Here is a 24,285-nt window from a genome sequence, read left to right on the forward strand (position 1 = left end):
ATCCTCCAGCATGAATTCCCTAATTGTTGCTGAACAGCGGCCCACAAGTGATGTTGTGACCGATCACGACCAGCAATCGAATAACATACCCCAAATCGTGTGGTGGGTGACAATCTTATGCAGCTGGAGAGAAGAGTGTGTTACCTCCAGTAGTTTTATGCGCCACTTAAAAAAAAATGAACTCAACTTTTATATTCAGAAGTCAGTTGTTTTCAATTATGAAATTGTTTTATTTTGCGCGACTGGGAGTCTTTTCTCGTCAACCAATATTTTACTTTAAGGGGTTCACTTGGCTTAATGTTTTCGAACACAATATATCTAGCGGCACGATGAAGCTTGGAATCAATTGAGGGTGGAAAACATTTTGGAGAGAATGGTTTTATTTGTTTATTGAAATACAGAGCAGGCACATGAATCGAATATAGTGTCTACTAACAGGTCAGCTATAAAGAACAAAAAAGCAATACACAGCAAAAGTCGTTTACTTGTATCTATTCCAAACTTAAATAGAGCAAAACCACAAACCGAGGGGGAAAAAAACAAAACCTTTGAGATGATTGGTTGTGCATGGGGGGAAAATGCTCAGGGTGAGCACATAAAAGCCCATCTGGGATTAGTTCAGTGATGCCAAACGGGCAAAACAAAATTTGAATGGGAAACAAAAGCAGACTTTTTGAACACTTAAAAAAGCTGTTGGATTTAAAGCTTTAAGAGTTGAGTTTAGGTTTCAAAAAGATAGTTCCCCATTTAGAATCTGGACCAATTTTCCAGCTTGAGGACGAGTAATAAAAAACAAGTCATATTAGGGAGGAACCCTGCCCCCCTTTCTTTGCATGCCTTCCTCCCAGGCTGAGGAGCGCGAAGGATTGGTACCTCAATTTGGACCCATTCTTAGGATTTGGAGGTTGCTCTCATTGACAAAAAAATGAAGCTCGGCAGCTGTGCAGAGAAGAGGCGTACATCATTCATTGTTTGGCCCACTGGATTTGAAAAGGCTTCATCACAAAGAGTTGGACTGAAGGAGCGGATCCGTTTGGCTTAAATGCGTCGAAAGAACATCTCGGTTGCACGGCCAAAAAAAGCCATGATTGCTGAACAAAATGACGGGGGGAATAAATGTGTCATGGAGATGACGCATCTGTCATCAAGTGTGAACAGGTGCAAATACATGGTAGCAACTTTGGCTTGTTACAGTTGGGCCATGACATCTTCAAATGTCACCAAACAATTATTGCTTGACTTGAAATAAGGGCATTGGGAGTTTGCATAGTTGATATTTGTGGAACAGACCATCATCAACAAAATGAAAAACACCAGAGAACCCCAGCATGGTAATAATATAACCGAAATGAGAATGGTCTTGTGGAATTAGGTCATACATACAAAACAGAAAACAAATGTGAAAATACAAAACAAAACGCCTGTGTCCAATTGATTCCACACTATTTTTCCCCCACACACAAAAAGAAAAAAAAAAGTACACAGGAGCCTACTGGAATTGAGATGAGGCAAACGGACATATACATCAATGGAACAATGGAAGATTACAATTTCCACAAAAAAAAAAAAAAAAAAAAAAGTTAAAAGCTCTTTTTAATAGAATGCCAAGCTTGATTCTCTATACATAAACAAAATGGTGGAGGCTCTAGATACTATCCATTGCTTTAAACTCGCTCAGGGCCTGCACGGGGTTGACATGCTTCTTGTGAGAGGATCGTTTGACCCGATTAGTTTGGCCATCATCTTGCTTCTCTCGCTTCACCAGAGGTTTCTTCTCCGGCGCCTTCATCCTCCAGGAAATGGCAGGCATATTGAGGGCCTCCATACCTTTGTTCTTCTGGTACTTGGTGGAGGCGACGTACGATGCCTTTACAGTGGACACCACGGTGTTCATCAGATTCTTTGCAGCCTGAATGAGGGACATGGCGCTGTCCAACTGTTCATGTGAGAAAGATGGAGAGATCACAAGAACACAGTTAGCCTCTGAAATGTTGGAAAACAAAGGCTTCTTTGTTTGGGTAGGCTAGAATCAACAACCTTGCCACGTTTTGACATATAAACATATGCGAGGAACTGGAGACTAGAGAAAAAGGTCAAATTAATTTAATCTCAACAATTTAAAAGCCCCCGAGAAATTGGTGACACTTATGCTAAGTGTTAAAAACGCAGACGCCTGTCAGCCTTGCTGAAAGGGGAAAGGGATTCATTATTTCATGCACAGAGGCTTGCTATTAAAATCAGGTTGAACGGCAAGTGGCTAATTAATGCTTTAACAACGCTGTAAACAGCTCACGCATGTAAGGCGGTTTTTTCCATTTAAAAAAGCCATTACCTTTCTTATTAGTCAATATACACACAAGCACTAATTCAACAAAACCGAACGCAAATACTACAATACTTGAAATTTATGACAAGGTGCCCATGTAATTAAATGCAAGTACAGTGGAACCACCCAAGTCAAATGTTCGAAACGTGGATAAATTTCAAGTTAGCCCAAAATGTCTGGAAAATAAAAAAATTCCCGCAAAAGCCAAACTAAAATTGAGTATTCATTTTGTGTGACAGCATGTACGGTTGTTGAGTTTTTCCTTTAATTGACACTGCGAAAGAAAAGTATCAATGGTGGTAAAGAGGAAAGATATGATAAATGTAGAACGGGAAATAGAATTTCTGGGAATTTTCAGACTAAGTCGCACAACCACATGCTAAAAGAAGGAGGTTGTAATGCACAAAAATATTTGTCAAATACCACATGAAAGTAGATGAAGAAATGAAAGAAGTTATAGTAGTAGTAGTCATGGCAATTAATGGGTGATGTATATTCTTAATTTGCTGCCACCTCTCAGGGCAACAAAAATGAAGGCTAACCGTCTCACCATCGAGCTCGCAAGTTTAGCATGCGGCATCCGCCCCAACAAGCAGCGCAAGTTGCAATAACCGACCAGGATTGTAATTTTGGCAACATTGTGATGCAGGAATCTAGTTAAGGTCAGCCATTTTAGCCATTCTAGTTTGAAGTAGAATTTTCAAATCCAACCTGCATTCATTCCCTGCTGTCTATACAATTAGGAAACAGTGATTTTTTTGTGCTATTGTATCACCTATCACGGACATTTTCAGGACAGATAAAACGTCCATTTTACTGTACCCAAACTAGTCATGACCTTTCAGTCTTCTATTGGTGCAAAGTTTAGAGTGATCCGAAGACTCGATTATTCGGTAGAATAGTGTGATAGGACAATTGATCCTAAAAAGGTTCAAATTATGCACTACACAAAATAGCAATACGAGGTGACAATTTAGACCCCCCCCCCCCCCCCCCCATTTATGACAGTTTGAAAACATTCCCTGCAGATGTGTTTGAGTCTTGAACAAATAGACTGATATGTTGTGGGAAATGTTGTTTTTTGAGCCACTACTTTCAGAGACGACCTGATGTATTGTATTCATTGCAAAACTACTCATTTCATGTGACAAGAGCTGAAGCAACCGAGTGCCGCTCGATCAACCTGCTGTTTTGTTTTCATATGCGACGCGAATCTACAAGAGTATGTGAGCGGAGTGGCATTTGAAAAGCTCTTTTGCAGAATGATTTGAATTTTTTTGCCGTCCTCCTCCTTCCCAGGATTCAGTCGGTTACCTTTGAGACTCACACACTCGACTTCGCTCTCCTCGCAGCAGATGTCAAAACATTTCACCAACAGTTAGGCTTATTTCATATGTCATTTAACATCGGTTTTAGCTGCTCCGCAACTCTTCAGTTACTTTGGTGGCTGAGCACATTGAAGAGAGTAAATTATAAATGGCTCCCCGGTGTCCATGATTAAAATGACGGTGAACTCACCCCCGAGACAACCAGCTCTCCTCCCAGATTCTGAACCTCAGCCTTGACTTTGCTGCAAATGTTGAGCTGGTGGCAGTACAAGGCGATACGCTGCAGGTAGGCGAGCAGGTCCTGCTTACAGGTTGAGTCCGGGCACTGCGAGTCACAAAGACAATCAATCCGTTAACAAATGCGCTACGTTCATTTGTATTGATCGTGTATGAATGGACTGGTGATGCTTGAATTTTTACAGCTGGTGGGCGGTTGCAATGAATCCAATTTGCTACTTCTACCGTCGGTTCGCATTTCTCGAGCTTGATATCTGTGGTATTGTACAGACACACGGATCCCACACTTTGAAGATGATTTGGCAGCAGGATGACACCTAAGATAGACGTTGGCAGCGGGAATATGCTCACAGCCAAAACGATCAACTCAAAACACCCACAGGGATAATCCATTTTGTCATAGGTGGCTCGGATAACAAAATGCAAATGTTATTACAAATGATTTCGATCTTGTTGGTGTCAACAACTTGGTGTCAAGTGGATTTGAATACAAAAATACAACTGCACTTGAAAATGTGGCACTGTTAATTGACAATCATAGGAATTACTATTTTGCAGCAAGATGAAAGCATAAATCAATGTCAATTTGTATACTATTGAAAAGCTCTGAATTTCAACCGCGGACCTGAAGCATTTTCAGCAGAAAGGTCAGGTGGCGTCAAGAGTCCGCCTCCTGAGTTTGAAATGGTATCAAACCATTTGAGGTTAGGAAACATACTTTCCCGTTTGGACACCAACCCAGAGATGGAAAGGCAAATACGGATGACGAAATGTTTAGCCAAGCAAAAATCATGCCCGGCAAAAAGCATGATAACTTTTGCTCGAGCAGTGATGGAGGCGGCCACTTGAGCGAGTTGTGACAGCAGATCATTGTAAGCAAATTTCAAACCCCAGTCGCCTTGTTTCACTGCTCAGGTCCAGTCGAGCCAGCCAGTGGACATGCCACAATGTCCGGCCCTCCTCCATCCTGCAGAACACAGAGGCTACCCAGGTTGATCCTGTCAGCCTATCTGCATAATCTCAAATACACAAAGTGAAACCGCAATGACTCATTAAATCAACGGCTCCTTTGATTGCCCCGCTGTTACTTGGCCAACTGTGGCAATTCTTGAGTTAATAAATAACACTCTTCATAAAGAGACCCTGTTTCACTTTTTAAAACTGAATCCAAAGGTAAGCAAGCAATAGTGTGATAGTGTATCACTTCTGTTGTCCTACGAGCTTTTCGATGAAGTACCTGTCCGCTTCAATACTTTTGCTCACTTAAAAAGTGGGTGGCGTCAAAAAAAAGCTGCTCTCCCTTGAGTTGTTTAACACACATAAAAGATGGAATTCTAAACTTTTCTGTGATATTTGTCTTTGACCAGGAACCTAAATGTGTTCAGTATAAACTGAAGCTGACGTGTGACCTTGGGCTTCAGCTTTGCTACAACTATTTTCGAATCGCCACCTCTGGGTTTAAAAACAAAAAACAAAAAAAAAAAAAAAAACAGACCAAGATTAGCAAAACGTTGTTTCGTGAGATGAGGCTACAATCAACTCTTGCTAGCAGTACGAACTGCATATGTTTTTTCTTTTGATGCCATAAATTGGGTCAAGACATTACCATGCACTGACAACATTGGCACAATTCAGGTACTCCCATTTTCAGATTATAACATAATCCACGTTTTATCCTGGCGGATAAAAGAAAAAAAAACTTTAAATTGGATTTATTAAATTGGACACTCTTAAACTATGACATTGAAACTCAACTGCCAATAGCAGTGACCGAAGCCTCATATGGTTGTGCTCAGAATTGACACAATCAATGCTGAGGCAACACTGCCTGTTTCGCACTCACTTTATAAAAGAAACGTAAAATTTTCGATGTTTTAGTCTAAATATGCATATCCTATTCCCCAAAAAAGGAATCACTGAAAGTTACCTTATATCGATTGTCAGGTTATGTGAGCGCATTTAAACGAACTATATTTTCCTTTGTAGCCTTCACTGAGCACCCTGACTGATGCCCTGTGACAGTGTGAATGGCATGGGCTGAATCTCCTTCACCATTACTATCTATTCCTGATTGATAGAAATATGGGCCAAGTGGAGAGGAGGGATATGTGGAGTTCCATTAAAGAAAATTACAACAGAAAATGGGGAGAAGAAAGCTAGAGGGGATCATTTTACAGATGAGGACCACTACATAGATGGTAGGAGGAAGAAAATGGGAACAAGAAAAAAGGTTAAAAAGCAGGGCAAAACCAAAAACATGCAAGTGAAAACAAGCACTTGGAGAAAGCATGAGGATAAAGAGTGAGCCAGAGGGTAAACCGTATGGAGAAATAAATAAGAGTGATATCCAACTAGGGAGAAGGGAAACATGAGGATTCAACTGCAGCTTGCACGAACACCAAGTGTGGGCATATACTTGCACGTGTGTGTGCGCGCGTGCAAAGAATCACGCACACGCACACACACCCACACCCACACACACACACACACACACACACACACACACACACACACACACACACACACACACACAAGACCTGCGATCAGGCTGAATGCAGCAACCATGCTAATAAGGGCTTGGGGAAGAATTCAGACGGCTGAGAGCAGAGCGCTGTGAAAGCATCACTTGTGCTCGTGCTCAGCTCAGCTGCTGGCTTCACTCTGCAAGGCCTCCTGCACTGTGACAAGGGCATACATAAATTGTGCAAAAGCGACAAGATCCACTAAGATTGTTTGGATAATGCAAATTCAAGGCTGACGTGGTTACCTGTGCGGTGCAAATCCCGCACAGATAATTTGCATTTCGACTACAGTGAAACTCCTCTACAACGAAACCTACATGGGTGAAATCCCCACCCCCCTGTGAAAAAATCTTCATGCATTAACACCATTCCCACTTTCCTGCCCCCATACAACGAAAAAAACCCTGTTGTGTTATACGAAATCTTTTTCTCTGCTCTTACCTCGCGACGAGATTCACTACAACGAAGTCTAATCCAACAGCGACCTCTACTGCTTCGTTCGGAAACGGCAATAGCAACCATCACACTGGTTTACACATGCGCAGTAGTCCAGGAAGTATTTGTTATTGTTAGTTTCAGACGCAGCAAGAACGTTGCATTGCTAAAATGGCTACAAAACGGACCTTTGGATGTCAAGCAGCTAGGACAAGAAGAGCTCTGACGCTGGAAGAGAGGGTAAAAGTGATCAAAATGAAAGACGGAGGAAGCAAAATAAAATACATTATCCAAGAAATTGATTGAAGTGAAAGTGAATGCTGAACGTAAACTTTGCAATTTCTTACTCTTTTTTTCTTTCTGCACTGACTATATGAAGTGTCAAATAAGTGTAGGCTCATACTTATGCACTATTGGAATAAAAATAAGGAGTACACATACGTTTGTGTGTGTGTGTGTGTGTGTGTGCGTTTACATCTGAGATCAAATTTGCTACAGTGATAAATCCTGTGATAAAAATTTCTTGCTGCAAACATGGTTTCGTTGTAGAGGAGTTTCACTGTACATTGTTTCAAATTATCCTCATGAACCTACTGTGTCTGATCACTGTTTAAGAAAAAAAAGACATTTATGGGCTTTTTTTTTTTCTCAGTCAGTTTTGGCAATGGATGGAAATTCTTAATTGATTGGAGTTCAGTTAAAGATGCTATAGTAGGATTTCTCCGGCTTGTCATATCTTAGAGCACAACACATGCCGCACAGAGCGTCTAGAAGTGAGAGATGTACCGTATTTTCACGACTATAAGGCGCCATTAAAAGTCTTAAATTTTCTCCAAAATGGACAGGACGCCTTATGATGCGGAGCGTCTTGTGTATGCGCTGAGTTCCGAAACCTGACTGACAGCCGACACGCTGTTTATATAGAGAAAAGGCGGAAGTGACTGTGGACAGGCATGCGGCAAAGGATGCGGCCAATCAGTGAAGGGTGGGCGTGTATATATACATATATGGAGAGAGAGAGAGAGAAAAGGCAGACGTGAGTGACGACAGGCATGCGGGGAAGAAGTCTGCCAATGAGTGAAGGGTGGGCGTGTAAGTGGACGCTAAAGGGACGCCACAAGCAGGTACCAACACCTGTATAGAGTGTGGCTCTGTGCATTGTTGCAAAACAACTTGGTTGCTAAGAACCCCCGAAAATAAATTCTACAAAGCGACACGCCTACGAAGCTCAGTTCAAACTTCAAGCCATCGGTTATGCTTCTGGCATGCGTGCCCATCTCACAGCAGCGGTGAAAAACCAAGTCAAGCAAATAAACTCTGAGCTTGCCGTTATTCCCGGAGGCTTGACTAAAGAACTCCAACCGCTGGACATCAGCATCAACCGGGCGTTCAAAGTAAAGTTGCGAACGGCATGGGAACAATGAATGATCGATGGCAAACACAACTTTACAAAGAGTGAGAGGCAGCGCCGGGCGAGTTACGCCACAATTTGCGAATGGATTGTGGCTGCTTGGACGAACGTGTCTGCTTGCACTGTTGTTCGAGTTTTTGGCAAAGCCGGCATCATTTCTGTGGAGCCACATGGCAATGAGAGTGACTGACAACGAGAGGGAACACGGCGTTTTTGATGGATTACCGGTACTTGCACAATTGTTCAATTCTGATACAGAGGATGAGGACTTTGATGGATTTCTGGGTGATGATTGATCGAAAAACGTGAGTACATTGTACGATGGCTAAATAAAATACAACGGAACTCAGTTTTGCTTTCGTTGCCTTTTTAAAAACGTGTTTTTAGCTTGTATCTGTATGTCTTGGCATGCTACCGTATGCTTCAAGCTAACGTGTTTTTAGCGTGCGCGCATGCATGCCGTATGTTTAAGCTGGCGTATGTTTTACCACTTTAAAATTGCGCCCAATAATACAGTGCGTTTTGTCTATGTGTAAAATACAGAAATAGCACCCATTAATGAGACTGCGCCCAACCATACGGTGCGCCGAATGGTCGTGAAAATACGGTAATTGTTTAAAGGTATTAGATAGGAGACGGTTACAAAAAAATAGCATTAAATATACAGTACCATGAAATAGGGATGCATTTAAACCAGGGTGTGATACCCGCTTCTGTACATCTGTACTCATAAAAATTAACCGAAAACACTTCACCAGCCTGACATTTACTTTCCTGATAGGACTCATGTCAGCCATGTGGAGATACTTGAAGATAAACATGGATGACAACTGCAACTTTTGCTCCGTACATCGGTTGATAAACTCAGCTCGGTCGGCGGCAGAGGAGGCTACTCCACAAGTATGGACTGAGTTCCTTGAGCCACATTTTGCAAGCTCAGCTCGACATTGCTTGACTCCGGCCAAGTCAGCTGCTATCCCTGTCACGCCAGGCGAGTGATGCGCTGCAGCACCGCTACGCCGGCCCGCCCAAAACAGCCTTCCACACCCTGATACTACCTGGCAGATCCTGCCAGCAGCATAATAATATAATATCAAAGATCAAACCATGCACGTCTAAAAACACACCACACACGGGTACCTGTACAGTGAAACCGTGAATGGCTTATTAAATCAATGGTTCCTTTGATTGCTGTGATAATGGATTTGATAACTGAGGCAATTCTAGAGTTAATGCATAACTCTCATTAAAAAAAGATAAAATAATAACCCTCCACCGACTTTATAAAAATGGTCCAGCAAGTGAAAAGACAATGAAGAGATGGGGACATGATCGTGTTATAAAATATAAACGAGAAAAAAAATGATATGAACAAGGCTGGGATATTGTATTTTTTTTTTATTTTGGGGGAGGAGGGAGGATTATGAAATACTACTGTCGCCAAAAAAATTATTCGCGCAGTCTTTTGCCAAATGAGAGTGCATTTTCCACATTTGCTTGGTCATCCTTTTTTTTTTTTTTTTTAAAGAGTAAACAGGACATTCAACGACTTTACTACAAAGCTAAAATATGTGGTAGCCATTTGGGGGCTTTGGTCAAGGTTGATGCCAAGTTCAGTACTGGCAATATTACTTTAAATCAGGGGTGTCAAACTCATTTTTGTCAAGGGCCACATTGTCGTGATGGTTTTCCCTAGGAGGACCGTTATGACTGAATTTTGTCAAGCCATATAAAAGTTGAACCACCTCCACATATTACATACACAGTGAACAACAAACTGATGGATAACAACAACAATGGCTTGTTTAAACACTGTTGTTATAGATTGGAGATGACAATTTTAAATTTTGGTTCAGACTTTAGCAAGCATCATGGAATTAGACGTGCTTGATTTGCTCTCGCAGGCCGCATACAATGATGTGGCAGGCCAGATCTGGCCCCCAGGCCTTGACTTTGACACCCGTGCGTTAGATTGTCATGTTTATAGAGAAAACAATTTGTCTCTTTGCTCTTCAAGTCATACTCAACATGTGGCATGAGTACTGATCGTGGAACATGAGTTTCCTTTCATGGTTGGGGGGGTGTCCTTTTAAGTGCAATTCAATTGTTCTTAACTTTTACATACATTCGTATTTAATCTTTAAGAACCGTTTGATTTTACACATTTATGGACAATTTTCATTTAAATTCTGTGGAATACATTCTAAATTATTCATGACTGAAGTTCAATTTTTGATAAACACTTATGCCAACTATACTACCTGATATTGTTGTTTATGAGTGTTATTTGAAGACCTGGATATTTTTGGGCAATTGGGTGTAAAAAGTTTGAGCACGACTGCCACAACAGTAAAATGACGGACAAAGTCGACATAATGTAAAAAGAATGACAGAGCACTATCTTGAACAAAAGGAACCACCGTGCCACACACTGGGCTAATGCCCATGATATAAATGATGATCAGGAAGGTCAGGTCCAATCATTGGTAATGCCACGCAATTTTTGCTGAATTCTATTACACGCCACAGAGAGAGGCAGAGCTGCTGACCTTTAAGATGCTTCACCCAGAGGAAATGCCAATTTCCAATATTTACTGACAAGCGCAGCATTCTAATGAGCCCCTCCCTGCCAACAACCTGTTGTTGAGGGCCACAGAGAAGTGGCCAAAGGTGTTTTCTTTTTTCGGTCGTGTTTGTTCAAAAAATATGTCAGCATATCAAAGTAAAGCTAATGCACACAATGGCATTGACCCAACATTGTTACTGTCTAAACTATGATGCCACTCAAAGGTCAATCAATCTACAAGTAGTGGAGGGCAAAGCCTTCATTTCTGCGGTGTGGTAGTCATTTGTTAAAGGTAATAAACTGAACCACAGGGCACATTTTAAAGAGAATTCCACCTCAAAAGATGCCATGAGTTCAGTTTAATGAGCATAGGGAACGAGTGCCATAAATCCAGTCATCTCTGCAGTGCGACAACCCGTATCTCTCATTTGTTGGGCAACCGTTGCTTACCATCACTGGCAACTGACGACAAGTGCTAATGGCTCGCCATGGAAAGCAGTATTTCTGGCCATGAAGTGACCCCACCCTGCATCTTGTTGTACTTTCAAAGTTGGACTTTGAAAAATCAAGCACGCCTGCACATGACCCCAGTGAGGTTATGGGGTGCAGAAAATGGATGGATGGATGGACGGATGGACGGACAGACAGACTAAGGAAACTTCAAGGCAACGGAGTTCAAGCAAGGGGGCCACCCTCCAGCCGAGCATGGCCATTTAGGGTGCCTGATTTTCAGATAGGTGGAGGCAGACAGAAACCCTGGAATGGACACCAACAAAGGCAAGCAACACACATGGCGCCATCCAATGTTTTCGACTGATCTGAACCTAGCATAATAGCGCAAAATCCATCAAATAAGCATAAGGTAAAATTAGAATAAACTATTCAACATACAATGTTTCACATAATACTGCACCTTTTAAGTGGGTGCGTATTATGTATGATTTTTTTTCAAGTAGACCCGTTCCTTAATATTGCACCTAATGATCTGTAAAATATGTTAAGTCAGCTAACGTACGAACAATTCATCTTCCAAAAAGTTCACATCTTGTGGAGTCAAAGAAAGCAAATCTGGGACAAGGGAAACTGCATCCATTCTACACAATGTATATGCAATGGTTTTGAATGGACATATTGTATCCGGTTCTTCTGCTGACTCCACCTCGACATGGGAACAGAGGGGAGGGGCATCTTGCTGATGAGAAAGGGGTGTTTTGAGAGTTATTTTCCGATTTCTCCAAAGCAAACCGATACCATTGAAAATGCAAGCTAATATTTCCCTGATCAAAAACAGGCAAGTTTTTGAGTGAAAGATGGCCGATCTTGGGTGGACAAGCACTTAACTCCTTCACTCCCAAAGACATATTTATGTCTTTTCACACTCCACATGTTCAACCCCAGATACTTTTTTTTTCAATTTTTCCAAGACTTAGGGTAAAAAAAGGGGTAAAAAATGTCTGGTACTGAATGAGTTAATGACTGTAAAATGATTTCAGGATGACTGTGATGTTGTTGGCAACAGTTTGAAACATCAATATATGCAACCCAACTACAGTTGGGAAGGAGAGTCAACTCAACTCAACTGTATTTATAGAGCACTTTCAGACAGCCATCGCTGCATACAAAGTGCTGTAAATGGAGCAACTAACATATACAACAATAAAGCAACAAATCGGTAACAAAGACGGTAGAAAGCACCGAACAGCAAAACCAAGAACAAATCTGAGTCATGCCGAGTCAAATGACAAAGAATACAAGTGAGTCAAGATTGCCACCATGCACCAGGAAAAACTTCCAAAAAAAAAAAAAAAAGGGTCCCTCGGCCGTGATATCCATGTATTATTTGGCACGGTAAGTGTGATTTTTAAGTTGGCCTTCTTACCGAGCCGGTGGCGTGCTACAACCATGCACAGCATGACCAACTGTTGCTACAGCTGGCTTGACTTACCTTACCGATGGTGCATATCAAATAAACGAGTAGCTAAGGCAGGAAAAAAAAAGTTGTTTAAAATTTTTTTTTTTTAGTTGATATATTTGAATTACTTGGACTTGTTTCACAGCACTATATTTATTGATGAAGTAGATTTATGGGCGGAGTAATTGATTCCCCAGCATGTTTGGATATCTGATGAAAAGTTTCTGGCCCATTTAGAGGATTTAAAGGAGAAAAAGAATGTCCCTGAATACCTTTCAATATTACATCGATAAATGTCACAACCAACAAATACGGCGAGCTCTTCATCGAACCAGACTCCAATTGACTGAAAGATGATCCTTGAACTACTGAGCTGAGAATTTATGGGGCTCACTTGGCGATTCTGATTCTCCAATACAGTAGGTAATTTACAACCCTGCCTGCTTTTAGGCTTTTCAAGCCAGGGCCAAGATTAGACTGTCCAGCAACATAGCCCATGGATCCCTATAAATCTCCACTGATTGAATGCAAATTGGAAAAGTACACGATGTATGTCAGCATACATCATGAGGATAAAAGGCTGTTTGCGTGCGCACTTACACACGTGTGTTCATATGCACCTTCAAGTAAAAAACAGGCATGAAACAGACATGTTAGGGCTATGGAGTGACACACATATTTGGTGATTATTAATCTCAACCACAAAGCATGATTTGTTTACAATGAGGCTTTGATATAATTCTGAGTTGCCCTGCATAGGAGGGTGATAAATTCTTAATAAACTGCAGTGCAGAACCTACAGACGACACTGACCTAAATCCTACTGCTTATGTCTACACAGCTCGCTTCTTTCCACTTTAATAAGGGTCCATTGCATGTTTTAATTTTCCTAAGAAAATAAACCAAGCAACCAGGAAAATTGACCAAAATCACCTTCTCTGATCACTGAAATACAGCGTAACAAAGTCTTATGAAGGAGAATGAGGGGGGAGATGCTGTGCCATCAATGTGGGACCATCTGCTGATGTTTTATATGAGGAGTAAAATCTCATAAGCCCTCTACGCCAGAAGCACCAAGTGCATGTGATTAATATGCCTAGGTTAATGAGCAGGCCCAGCATTGACTTTGCTCTGCTGTCAGTATGGATGCATGCATCTTCGTGGTGATTCACTTAACTATTGCTGCTGGAGTATGCCGACATCATACACGACGCGCTGTGTGCTATAAGCAGGCCTGTGGCATCACCATGCTTTGTTCGAGAAATGTCCTAAATATACATATACAGTGTGAGTAAATGCATGCAGTTTAGAAAGCGCCACCTGGCAATTATACTGCTAATTAAAAGGGCAAAACGCACTTAATGGATTCATCTCTCAGGAGGGATGTTCCATTCTCCACAGAAAGGCACTGTCCATTCTCTCTACCTATTCCAATCTATCATGCATGTTATGCCTAATTATGACAGGCTGCATAATGAGTGAGCGTCACATAGTTGTTTGAGCTTTGTAAAATAGATGGGATCTGCACAAAATGGTTACATTTGTTCAAACACCAGTCGGAAAAGCACCGATTGCGTTCACATACGCGAGCTGAACACAAGTAGTGGAAAAAAATAATAAATTGTGGACTGTCGGGACAATAAACTAGCCCCCAAGTCACTGAGCCAGACCACCAGGAGCCGACGTGGCTCAGTGGCAGTGGTCATCTCTTAACCCAGAGAATGCGAGTTCGATGATGCCCCGACATCAGTTGGTGAGTGAAGAGTCAGTATTTACGCGCTTTGAGTGTTTTGTAGGTCGAAAAGCGCTATACAAGTGAAAGACCATTTACCAAAGCCCATTTAACATGAGATGTTCAGATATGTACATACTCACAGCTGCACAGTTGCCCATCAGTTTTCTTTAGGGGATAGCACTGCTTTCATTCATGCTAATCAGCATCTTCAAACTGTCAGTGAGGCATTAAAATATATATATACATACAGCCAACGCAGCTCTTTCACACTGACACTAATTCAAATGAAATGAAGTCAAAAGCTGTTCAGACTGACATTGTCATATGGATCCAAGAGCACTTGAAACACGCTTATACAAGAATGATCCAGTAAGGAATTTATGTTGAGAGATGATGGAATTGGGAGTTGGAAGGCAAAAGGCCCAGGAAAAGGGAAATGAGTGCTCTTGAGAGAAACTGGTTAATATTTGTCAGGGTGTCTTCATGAATAATGCAAATCACAGGAACTGTTAACGTCAGCAGGACTCTTCAATGTGAGCCTTTTGTGATATTAATTAAGGAGAACGCGTAAAACAGATCAAAAACTAACGAGGTGGATGTGTGTGCCATGAGTCGAGTCTTGTAGCAAACCAAATTAAATACACCTTCTCACTTAGCAGGACAGTGGTGAGCTACATGACAACTTCTGGGTGGTAGTGTAACTTACATTATCGGCAATGGTGCGACCCAACTTGTCCATCCTTGATCCTGCCTCTGCAATTTTCTTGGCAGCACTGATCACGTCCGATGTATTCTTCAGCGGTCCTTTCCCTCTGGAGAAGAAAATGTTAAAGATCAGTTGGCAGTTTTTGTTCTGTTATACTAGCGGTCATGTGTGAGTTGTTTTAGAGGGTGGTTTTCTCTTGAGAGCAAAACCTGGTTAGAAACTAGTAACACACATCACATGCATACTACAGGTCATAGTCAATGTGGAGTATTGAACAGGTGTCTGGAGTTCGATCCTTCGAAAGCACAGGTGACAAACTCAAGGCCCAAGGGCCAGATCTGGCGAGAGAAGGTAAGTCAAACATGTCAACTTGTATGTAGCGTGCTAAAACCTGTACCAACATTTCAAATTCTCATATGTAATGAATAAGATCGATATTGTAAGCGTTTTCTTGTTGGCAAACCTATCATTACAGTAAATTCAACTATAGTTCAATAAGCCATTATTGTAGGCTTCTTCATATGGTTTCACAGTCATAACGGCCCTCCTAGGGAAATGGTAACAAGAATGTGGCCCATGACAAAAAATGAGTTTGACACCCTGTTCTAAAGAATCCAAACGGATCCCAGTCTGATCTGTGCATGCAGCCAACCAGTATAACACTCGTAAAATTCAGAAATGGATCTCTGCATAATATCAGAGGTGCACAACGGCAACCTTTGAAAACTATTATTTTTGTCAGGCTCACCAGAAGTGTGTTCAAACAAGAATGTACATACGCTACTTCTGTGAGTCTCTTCGTGCAAGTTTCGCGTTCCACCTCAGGTGTTAATTATTAAACTGAATCTGAATGCAGACTTAATTATTAAACCGAATCTGAATGCAGGAGACCATGAAATCAGCCAACGAACAAGACCATGTCACTTAAAAAGGACAACAGACATTGGCAACTTTCAATTGCAACCCTTTTATAGAAGGCAAAATTATTGTTGACACCAGGGAATTGCTAAAAAGCATACTAGTTAATAAATTTGGTCAAGCAAAAAATTGAACACTCTTCCACAGACCTGAACATACAACAGTAATATACTAGTGGGAAATGTTTTCATATTGCTACAATGTTTGACCCTAAACAGGATGACTGAGCCCTGTGAATAAATCCACCGAAGCACTTTGCTATCGCTGCCCCAGCGCCCCCATCACCACAAGGGACTAAGGGACACATTTGGCAAGACATTCAAGTCAACACAACTCTTTAAAAAAAAAAAAAAAAAAAAGTCACCTCGAGGACAGATGGAAGTTTGCAACACGTTCATTTTTCATTTACCCTATGATGCCCTGCTGTAAAGTAAGTCAGTGTCCAAATGTGAGTGGCTACAGCCAATAGCACAAAGTGGAATCTATCGAGGGAAAAGAAAGCCCTTGGGGGAGAAGGATTATAATGACTCCTGTGTATGTCAGAAAAAACACACACACACACACACACACACACACACACACACACACACACACACACACACACACACACACACACACTGTCTCCACCAATGACTTTTGAATCACACTAGTTCTATGTGATCTTTGATATATTGTAGGTATCAATAGAGTTGTTGTATGTTGACGCTAATATACATCCCTCTCTCATTTACATCGCTACAGTATATGTATTTCTTTTCTTGCCGCAGCTGAGTGACTCTTTGTTGGAGTCTTTTCCTTCTCTAAGTCCAAATTTGCTTGAATTTGTCAGTTCGTCTTGTCTGATCTAAGGATGTAGTCGAGGGGGAGGGGCGGGCTTTCCGAGTGAGGATGGGTCCCTGGCGCAGCATGGTGCCAGGGATGAGTTGCCCCAGCTGGGGCTCCTTTTCCCTGATCGATTGTGAAGCAACGCTCAGACAGATGAAGCTCTGGGAGGGACCAGGAGCTGCTCGATGCATTCGAAGTGTTGATGTTAATGTATCCTGCAATCCACACGAGCTCTTGTTGCTTGTTAAATTAAGGTAATATTAAGGATAAATACTATGAGAATAGAGTAATTCTCACATCCAATTACCAATCTTATTATAAAATATTGTCCATCTTGCACAGCACTAAATCACATGGCGAAAAATCTGCTTGACCAATGAGCAACAAGCAGTGTTTTACACATCAGCTCTGCACCCAAGAAACTTTGACCTGACCAGGGATAGGAAGAGTAACTGCTAAACCGTGGTTTTGCCTAAACTTTGACAATATTTTTTCCTAACGATTTTTTTACATTTGGGGGGGGGGGGGGGGGGGGGGTTATTCAGCACAGAATACTTAACTAAACTGGGGGTTTTCCAGGGCAAGTGGTCAGGTCATTCAATAACAAGCCCCTCTGACGAGAGGACACTTTGGGGAGATTTTTCTGGCCAGTCGAAAGAGTGAAGACCAGAGGTCTCGACACAGCTGCAGGTGCCGAATTGTCAGCCACATAGGACCGAGCCACAGCCGGCTAGCTAAAACTCTACATCAGGTGGCCCCCAAATATATTGAATATCTCCAAGCCACAAATGTTTTATTTATAAGGGCCAACAGACAGCCATAAGCAATGCAAGAAGTCAACAAGAATCACTCTCACTCTGCAGATTTGTCATGAGAGGTCGAGATCAATTACTTCGCAGAGCATTAACCTTGGCAAGGCATTGTGCCTGCTCAAGGTTGAAGGGGCAATAATATGGTCGAAGGTGGAATTAGCTAGCTACTGACCTTCTGCTATACAGTGCGGGCAAGAGGGAATAATATAAACATATATATTCACCCACACAATCCTTCATGTGCCCCATCTGCCATGTGATTTCATTTCATCTTTCTCTTATCAGACTTGTTTTTTTTTGCCAAGCACAACTGAGGTTATGTTTTCATTTGCATTTGTATGCATGGAATGTAGCTGTCCAATAAAACCGATGTATCTTCACAAATTTGGACTTTGTAGAACAATGTGAATGTCCGTATTGTCTTTCATGTTCTGTCAACACTGCATATCGCTGCCCGGGATCTCCTCTGTCACAATTTGGCAATACAATACACACAAGCGCGCACGCACGGCCATATGTATAGAAAAAAAAAAAAAACTGTTCCATGGACTGTTCGGGCAACGTCAACCGTTTGCTCATCATTTCCAGTGGCCGGCTGAAGTGTCCATCAAGCACAGCATTACTTGTTTTGGAGGAATAGAACAGGGTGATCAACAAAGGCAGACTCACCTGGTGAAGTCCGTCATCTCCATCATGATCATGCACATCTGCTTGGCCAAAACAATGATGTCATTGCCGCTGTCATCCCACTTGGATACCTCGGCATCCAGCTTGCTCTTCTCTTCCTGGAAGCTGGCGACTTGTTCTGCTATCTTTGCCTTCTGTTCCTGTGGCAACTGAGCCATAATAGCCTAAAGCAGGGAATAGTCGAAGGATAACAGGTTAAAACAGCATGCTGTTGCTGTGTTATTTAGGTTGAAAGAATTCATCAACATGGTGCTATGGCAAACCACGTTTCTTAATAAAACAACCACAAATTGACAATGGTCTTCACTTAAAAAAATTAATTAGCCTCTTTTTAAAATGAACCAAAGAATAATATATATATATATATTTTGCTGGTTTCTGATTTCAAAACAGCTTAATACTGTGCACAAACGTGTTTAGAACCATTTCTAACCACCTGTGGTGTGGACAATTGAAGGACAGCTTCAGAATCGGAAATAAGATATAACATGACTGACATTTAAATGGGCAGTAACACCCACTTTTAAAAATGGGTCAAAACTTAAACGTTCTTACATTGAATAAATAAAGCCAATTGTTTCACATGGGTACACAAATTAGGTTTAAATACGCGCGCGCGCACACACACACACAATATACCTATACATACAGTATGTACATTCTCCAAAATTAACGTGGCACCGAATAATGCGGGCAGGGCTACTTGTATATGCTCCCTCGCTCTCGCTCACTCTCTCTCTCATTAGCAACAAAAACTCTACACTCACTCTTGCACTCTGGCCAGCAATCAGCTGGTCATCTTCTGTCTGCACACTGGTCCTGCTGCGAACGTCAAAGTCTTCAGTTTCAAAGTCTGAGTCGTCCAACTCTTCTGGAGTCTGTAAAAGAACAAAATGTATAGAGTTCTGTTCAAAGAAGCAGAAAAATAAATTAGCCCTGTACACCTACGATTATTTTCAATATTACAAAACATGAATGCAGCGTATCTGGTAAAAACACTTTGGCACGATTGGCATAACACTGACAGGTCTGCTTCCTCTAATTTGGTATGTGAACATGTAGATTTGAACACAAAACTGTTCTGCTTGGGCAGCTGTGAGGAAATTTAAAGAATAAGGTAGCATTAAAACATACTGGAAGCAGGATCCCATCTGGTATTCCTGAAAAAGGGGATGATATAAGAGTTTGGGTACACCGAGTGTAGCTTCTTCAAATTTGGTCCGACACAATCTTTTAATATAAAACTGACCATATGCTTCTGTTTTTAAACAAAAAATTAAAATAGTATAACTTAATTACTCATGTATTTTTGGCTACAAAGGTGGTAAAGAGAAGATTGTTTATTACTATGTCGGTCGACTGAATAGCTCTACACCTCCCATCTTTAACTACTTTGGAGTAGTTCCATCTAAAAATAAGTGAAGGTCCATTGTTTGATGAAATGTAGTCCTTATGCAGGGAAAATGGTGTTCTCAGGTATGCTCAGTTACAAATCTGTACTGACTCACAGTCGTCTCTTTCAAGCCAGACAATGGTGTTCTGCAGGCGCAGATATCACCTGCCGTGGCCTGAGCAACAGATGAACGTGGGAGGCTCACGGCAAACGGGACCTCATGTTTGGCAGTAAAAAGCAGCCCCCACCCCCGATTTTTTTCTTTTTAGCAGTGCCAATACTCATCTGCACTTAAATACGTTTTGTCAGGATAGTAAAGTTTGTTTAATACAAGTGATAAAATATATCATTTGTATCATCTTATTTAAACTAATGATCGGTGATCTTTTTCTACAATACTGGCCTGACTACAAGGCCTCCAATTAACATTACTTGTCTGCAGAATAATCAGTTCGGACACAACCATTTTCCCTCTGATGTTCGATTTACTGGCCAAGGCTTGGCATTCATCCGAGATGAAATCGCCTTGAGCACCCAACTACAAAGAAAAAAGAAAACACAAAAGGTAACACCCCCGTTTCTCACTGTCGGCAGCTCTCATGTTTATGATACTCCTGTCTGGAGGGCACATTTTCTGAAGTTTCTGTCGGATGGCAAGCCCATCAGTCTGCTTTAAAAATTAACCCTGACCAACACTCTTGCAAGGTAAACATCTGTTTGGGCTGTAATGGCCCAGTCCTTAAGGTACTTTATCAATTGGCTTTGGGTGCTGCAGAATGTCAGCTTGTTGCCTAGACTGTGTGGTTTTCATAATCTTCAGTGTGTATTTACACCATTTTTAGAAGCAGGAAATAAGTTTTTATTTTATTTATTTATTTATTTTTTAACTGTCACACAAAATGACAAAAGCCAATGCCGAAATAATCTATTAAATTAGTAGAGACATATCTTGAAGTGTTGTAAATATGTGTGGTCGACTGCAGCGGTCCCCAACCACCAGTGCGCCAATACGTCCCATTCGGGAATGTGACGATCAGCCCTACCACGAACTGGTCATTGGCAGACAAAAGGTTGGGAACCACTGGTGTGCTGTCTCTGTAAGGAACTACATATTCCAAATATATTTGAAAATGGTATTTGCAATATTAGCAGGATAAGAATCTGGACACCGACTTCACCAAAGACGAGTTCAAAGTATGATTGGCTGATAATTGGCTTTTTTCTCAAATAGGGTCCAAATGTCGATTGTTTTAGCATCTTGGCAGCAGCAATCCAAGGTTGTAAATAAATGAATTGTTTGGATTATAATGGACATTTTTACATTTGCGTTGGATTAAACAAAATATATTATAAATTGCATGAGGGAGGGAGAGAAGCAATGTGTGCAACCTACCCTAATCATGAGGACAGCCTTGCGAATGTCTCGAATGCCATCATATACAAGACGGGAAGCATCAATGAACTCGTTCTCATCAACCGGCTGCGAGGGGTTCGCGCTCAAGGCCTCCACAGCAGACTCAATTTGCTCTGTGAACCGTGGCATCACTGCGGGAGGGTGAGATGAAAGGTGGGAAATACAATATTGAGGAAGATTTCTTTCAAGAACCGCAGTGAGTTTAGGCTAGTGCAACCACCGTGTAAGCGTAGACAAATCTGAATTATTAGTTCCACCAACACAACAGCCAAAACGGTTCACGAATGCGTTTTAGCAGAAGGGACAAGCTGTGATTCAACTTTGCACCTAAAAGACATGTTTATGTACTTGCAATTGTCTTCTTAATTACCAAATATTTAAGTCTTCAATCCATTGTTCTCAGTGATTTACATGTAAAATAAGGGTTGAGGCACCTCTTCGCAAAGCACATCGAAAAACCGTCCCAACTGTAAAAATCAACTTTATTTATTTTGCTGATGTAATATTTTCCGATTAATAAAACAAAACAATTAAAATTCACCAACATCCCAGAAAAAAATCGGCAATATTTTGTGTGTGTGTGTATATATATATTAGAGCTGTCAGTTTAGCGCGTTTTTATTGGCATTAATTTAAATGAATTTTAACGGGATTAAAATTTTTCTCGCGAGATTAACGCGGCCCACGTCAAAGTGGATGTTACGTTGCTCTATAAATAAACCAGAAACAAAACAACAAGCGCGCTGCATAGGTCCACCCACGTTTGTTTTGCCAGCCACGGCAGCGCGAGACACCGAAAACGGATACTGAAAGAGTTTATGAATGGAAAGTTTACTTTTAAAAAGTTGCCAGATTGCTCCACTAACGAGACCAAAGTTACCTGTATCATACAGGTATACGATGTATGCCACTGACGCGATTGTTACTTGTTTGGAACTATTTTGTGTGGAAGGTTACAGTGTTCCGTGTCCATATAAATAGAACGGGTGGAGCTTCTCTGTGTACGTCTGATAGTGACGGTGAAGTTCAGCGGTGCAGTGGTAGCGACCTAGCGAAAATAAAACGTCTCCAGTGTTGTCATCGAACCAAGTGTAGTCATTCGAAATGATGTCTACACAAAACCGTAGAGAGACTTCCGCGCAAGAAGGACCAACAGAATCAACACAGCCTGACTGCTGTGTTCAAAGCAAACTTGAGAAAAACGAAGTATGCAACCATGGCTTAAATCCGCTATAGGCCGAGTACAAGTTTACCTTAGATGTGCACTTTGTTATATTGCTCTGTTTTGATTACATAAAAAGAGCTGTTAAAGCAGCTGTTGTGTGACAAAATATTTTTTTCACTGTTGTTGATGGACAGTAATATTGTGTGAGAGATTATGTGTGAATAACTGCTCCAAGTGAAAAATGTTCATGTAAAATTGAAAATCGAAATTGTTATTTCAGTAAATATTTGCATTTTGTACATAGAAAACTGATTCATGATTCCATGTTGATGAGAGCATTAAAATGGGGAAAAAGGACAAAAAATATAAAAGGGAATTCAGAAATGATAAAAAATGCGTGAGTAATCACGATTAATTTTTAGTGAGTTAATTATGGCAGTTGCATTTTCAATTAGATTAAATATTTTAATCCTTTGACAGCTCTAATATATATATAATTTTGTGGGGTCAGTCGATTTTTCTCTGTTGTAAAGTTAAATAATAATGGGCAAAGTATTGTAATGTAGTCAATTGTTGTGCATGTAGTTACTCTTTGACGCTCACATTAAAGGACCAAAAAATACAGTAGTAAGTAATACATAGTCATAACGAGTTTATTCATGACAGATTTTCCCCATTAATCAACAGATAAATCTGTTATCAGAATTTTATTCAGTCAATTATTGGAATCAGGATAAAAAAATGTCAGTTGGGCTGCAGTTTATGCTCGCCTGTTGTTTTCATTGACTAACTTCTCCCACAGGAGGCTGCCACATTGTGAATTTCCTACTGGTATTTGTTTGGCTGTTTTCTGTGCTCATTTGATGACTTGTTGCAATCATGCAGTCTATGTATGAAATAACAATCGAGTTGAAAACCAACCAATTTAAGATCATTCTAGTATGATTAGGATGCCTTTTTAAAACTCCCTTAATTCGCTTTCTACTGGTACAAACATTCTGTTGCTGTCTTCGTTTTCATCATTTTATGCAAGTTGTACCTGTGTCAGTCAGGAGCTTTGTGGCCTCCAACACCTTCTCTGTGTATATTCCGGGTTCATAGTTGTCCATTTCAGAAGTGACCACATGGACAACTCGGGCAGCACGGCCTCGAATAGCCCCAGCAGTGCGATCCAAACCATCCACGTCTTTCTCTTGCAGAGCAATAACACATTTATTCACGTCCTCAAGGATGTGGTTCTCTGGGGGACAATAAAACAGTTATAGTGAGTACAATTCCCAACACTATGATTTGCACCATATATTTTGGTATTGTGGGTCTTATAAATCACCATGAATTGCATCATGTATTTTGGTATTGGTAGTGGTCTAAATACTACTTACCAGAGACACAAAGGAAGTCATCGATGGATGTTATGTCGTCAACGGCATCAGTGAGGACTCTGACCTGCTTCTCCCATTGTTCCTTGAACAAATCCATATTGTCTTGTGCCACCTTACTGTTAGGCTTTGCAGCTAAGGCCAAAGCCGCATTAATCACCTGCAATTGCCCAATCAAAAACATGTTGCCGTCATGACAGTGACTGTAATAACTGCAGAAATTGGACAATCAATAACACCTTAAAATACAACTATAGTATTGAAACTGAGGAAAGCATATTTCAGGAAACAATTGAATGGGTTGAACAAAATTGTGAAAGTCCTACTAAATTCAATGTGCAGGTTCTATTATTAGCTTATTGCAGTTTGAAGAGTAAACACTTGCGTAACTATTTGGTACCAGAACACAAAAGTTTGCAGGAGTCTATAATCAAAGCCTTTCATGTGTACACAGCTATGTCTACAATTACAACCATATTCTAATACGTGTATATTTCTTTACATGGTTATACAT

At 41.0% G+C, this 24,285-nt stretch overlaps 1 protein-coding gene across 1 annotated transcript in view; it reads right to left on the minus strand.

Annotated features, from left to right (window-relative positions):
* Positions 1–362: 362 nt before the first annotated feature.
* ctnna1 (catenin (cadherin-associated protein), alpha 1) overlaps positions 363–24,285 on the minus strand; it is a 62,799-nt gene continuing 38,876 nt past the window's right edge. Inside the window, exons 11-18 of the mRNA XM_086105627.1 lie at positions 23,775–23,931; positions 23,432–23,632; positions 21,207–21,358; positions 19,188–19,298; positions 18,403–18,584; positions 15,179–15,284; positions 3,845–3,979; positions 363–1,936 (exon numbers count right to left, since the gene is read on the minus strand). Coding sequence (XP_085961753.1) covers positions 1,646–1,936; positions 3,845–3,979; positions 15,179–15,284; positions 18,403–18,584; positions 19,188–19,298; positions 21,207–21,358; positions 23,432–23,632; positions 23,775–23,931 — 1,335 coding nt within the window. The 3' untranslated portion in view covers positions 363–1,645. The remainder of the gene's footprint in view (positions 1,937–3,844; positions 3,980–15,178; positions 15,285–18,402; positions 18,585–19,187; positions 19,299–21,206; positions 21,359–23,431; positions 23,633–23,774; positions 23,932–24,285) is intronic.

The sequence above is a fragment of the Hippocampus guttulatus genome, chromosome 2, assembly GCF_054856545.1.
Source record: "Hippocampus guttulatus isolate MCC_2025c chromosome 2, RoL_Hgut_1.0, whole genome shotgun sequence".
NCBI classification, from domain to species: Eukaryota; Metazoa; Chordata; class Actinopteri; order Syngnathiformes; family Syngnathidae; genus Hippocampus; species Hippocampus guttulatus.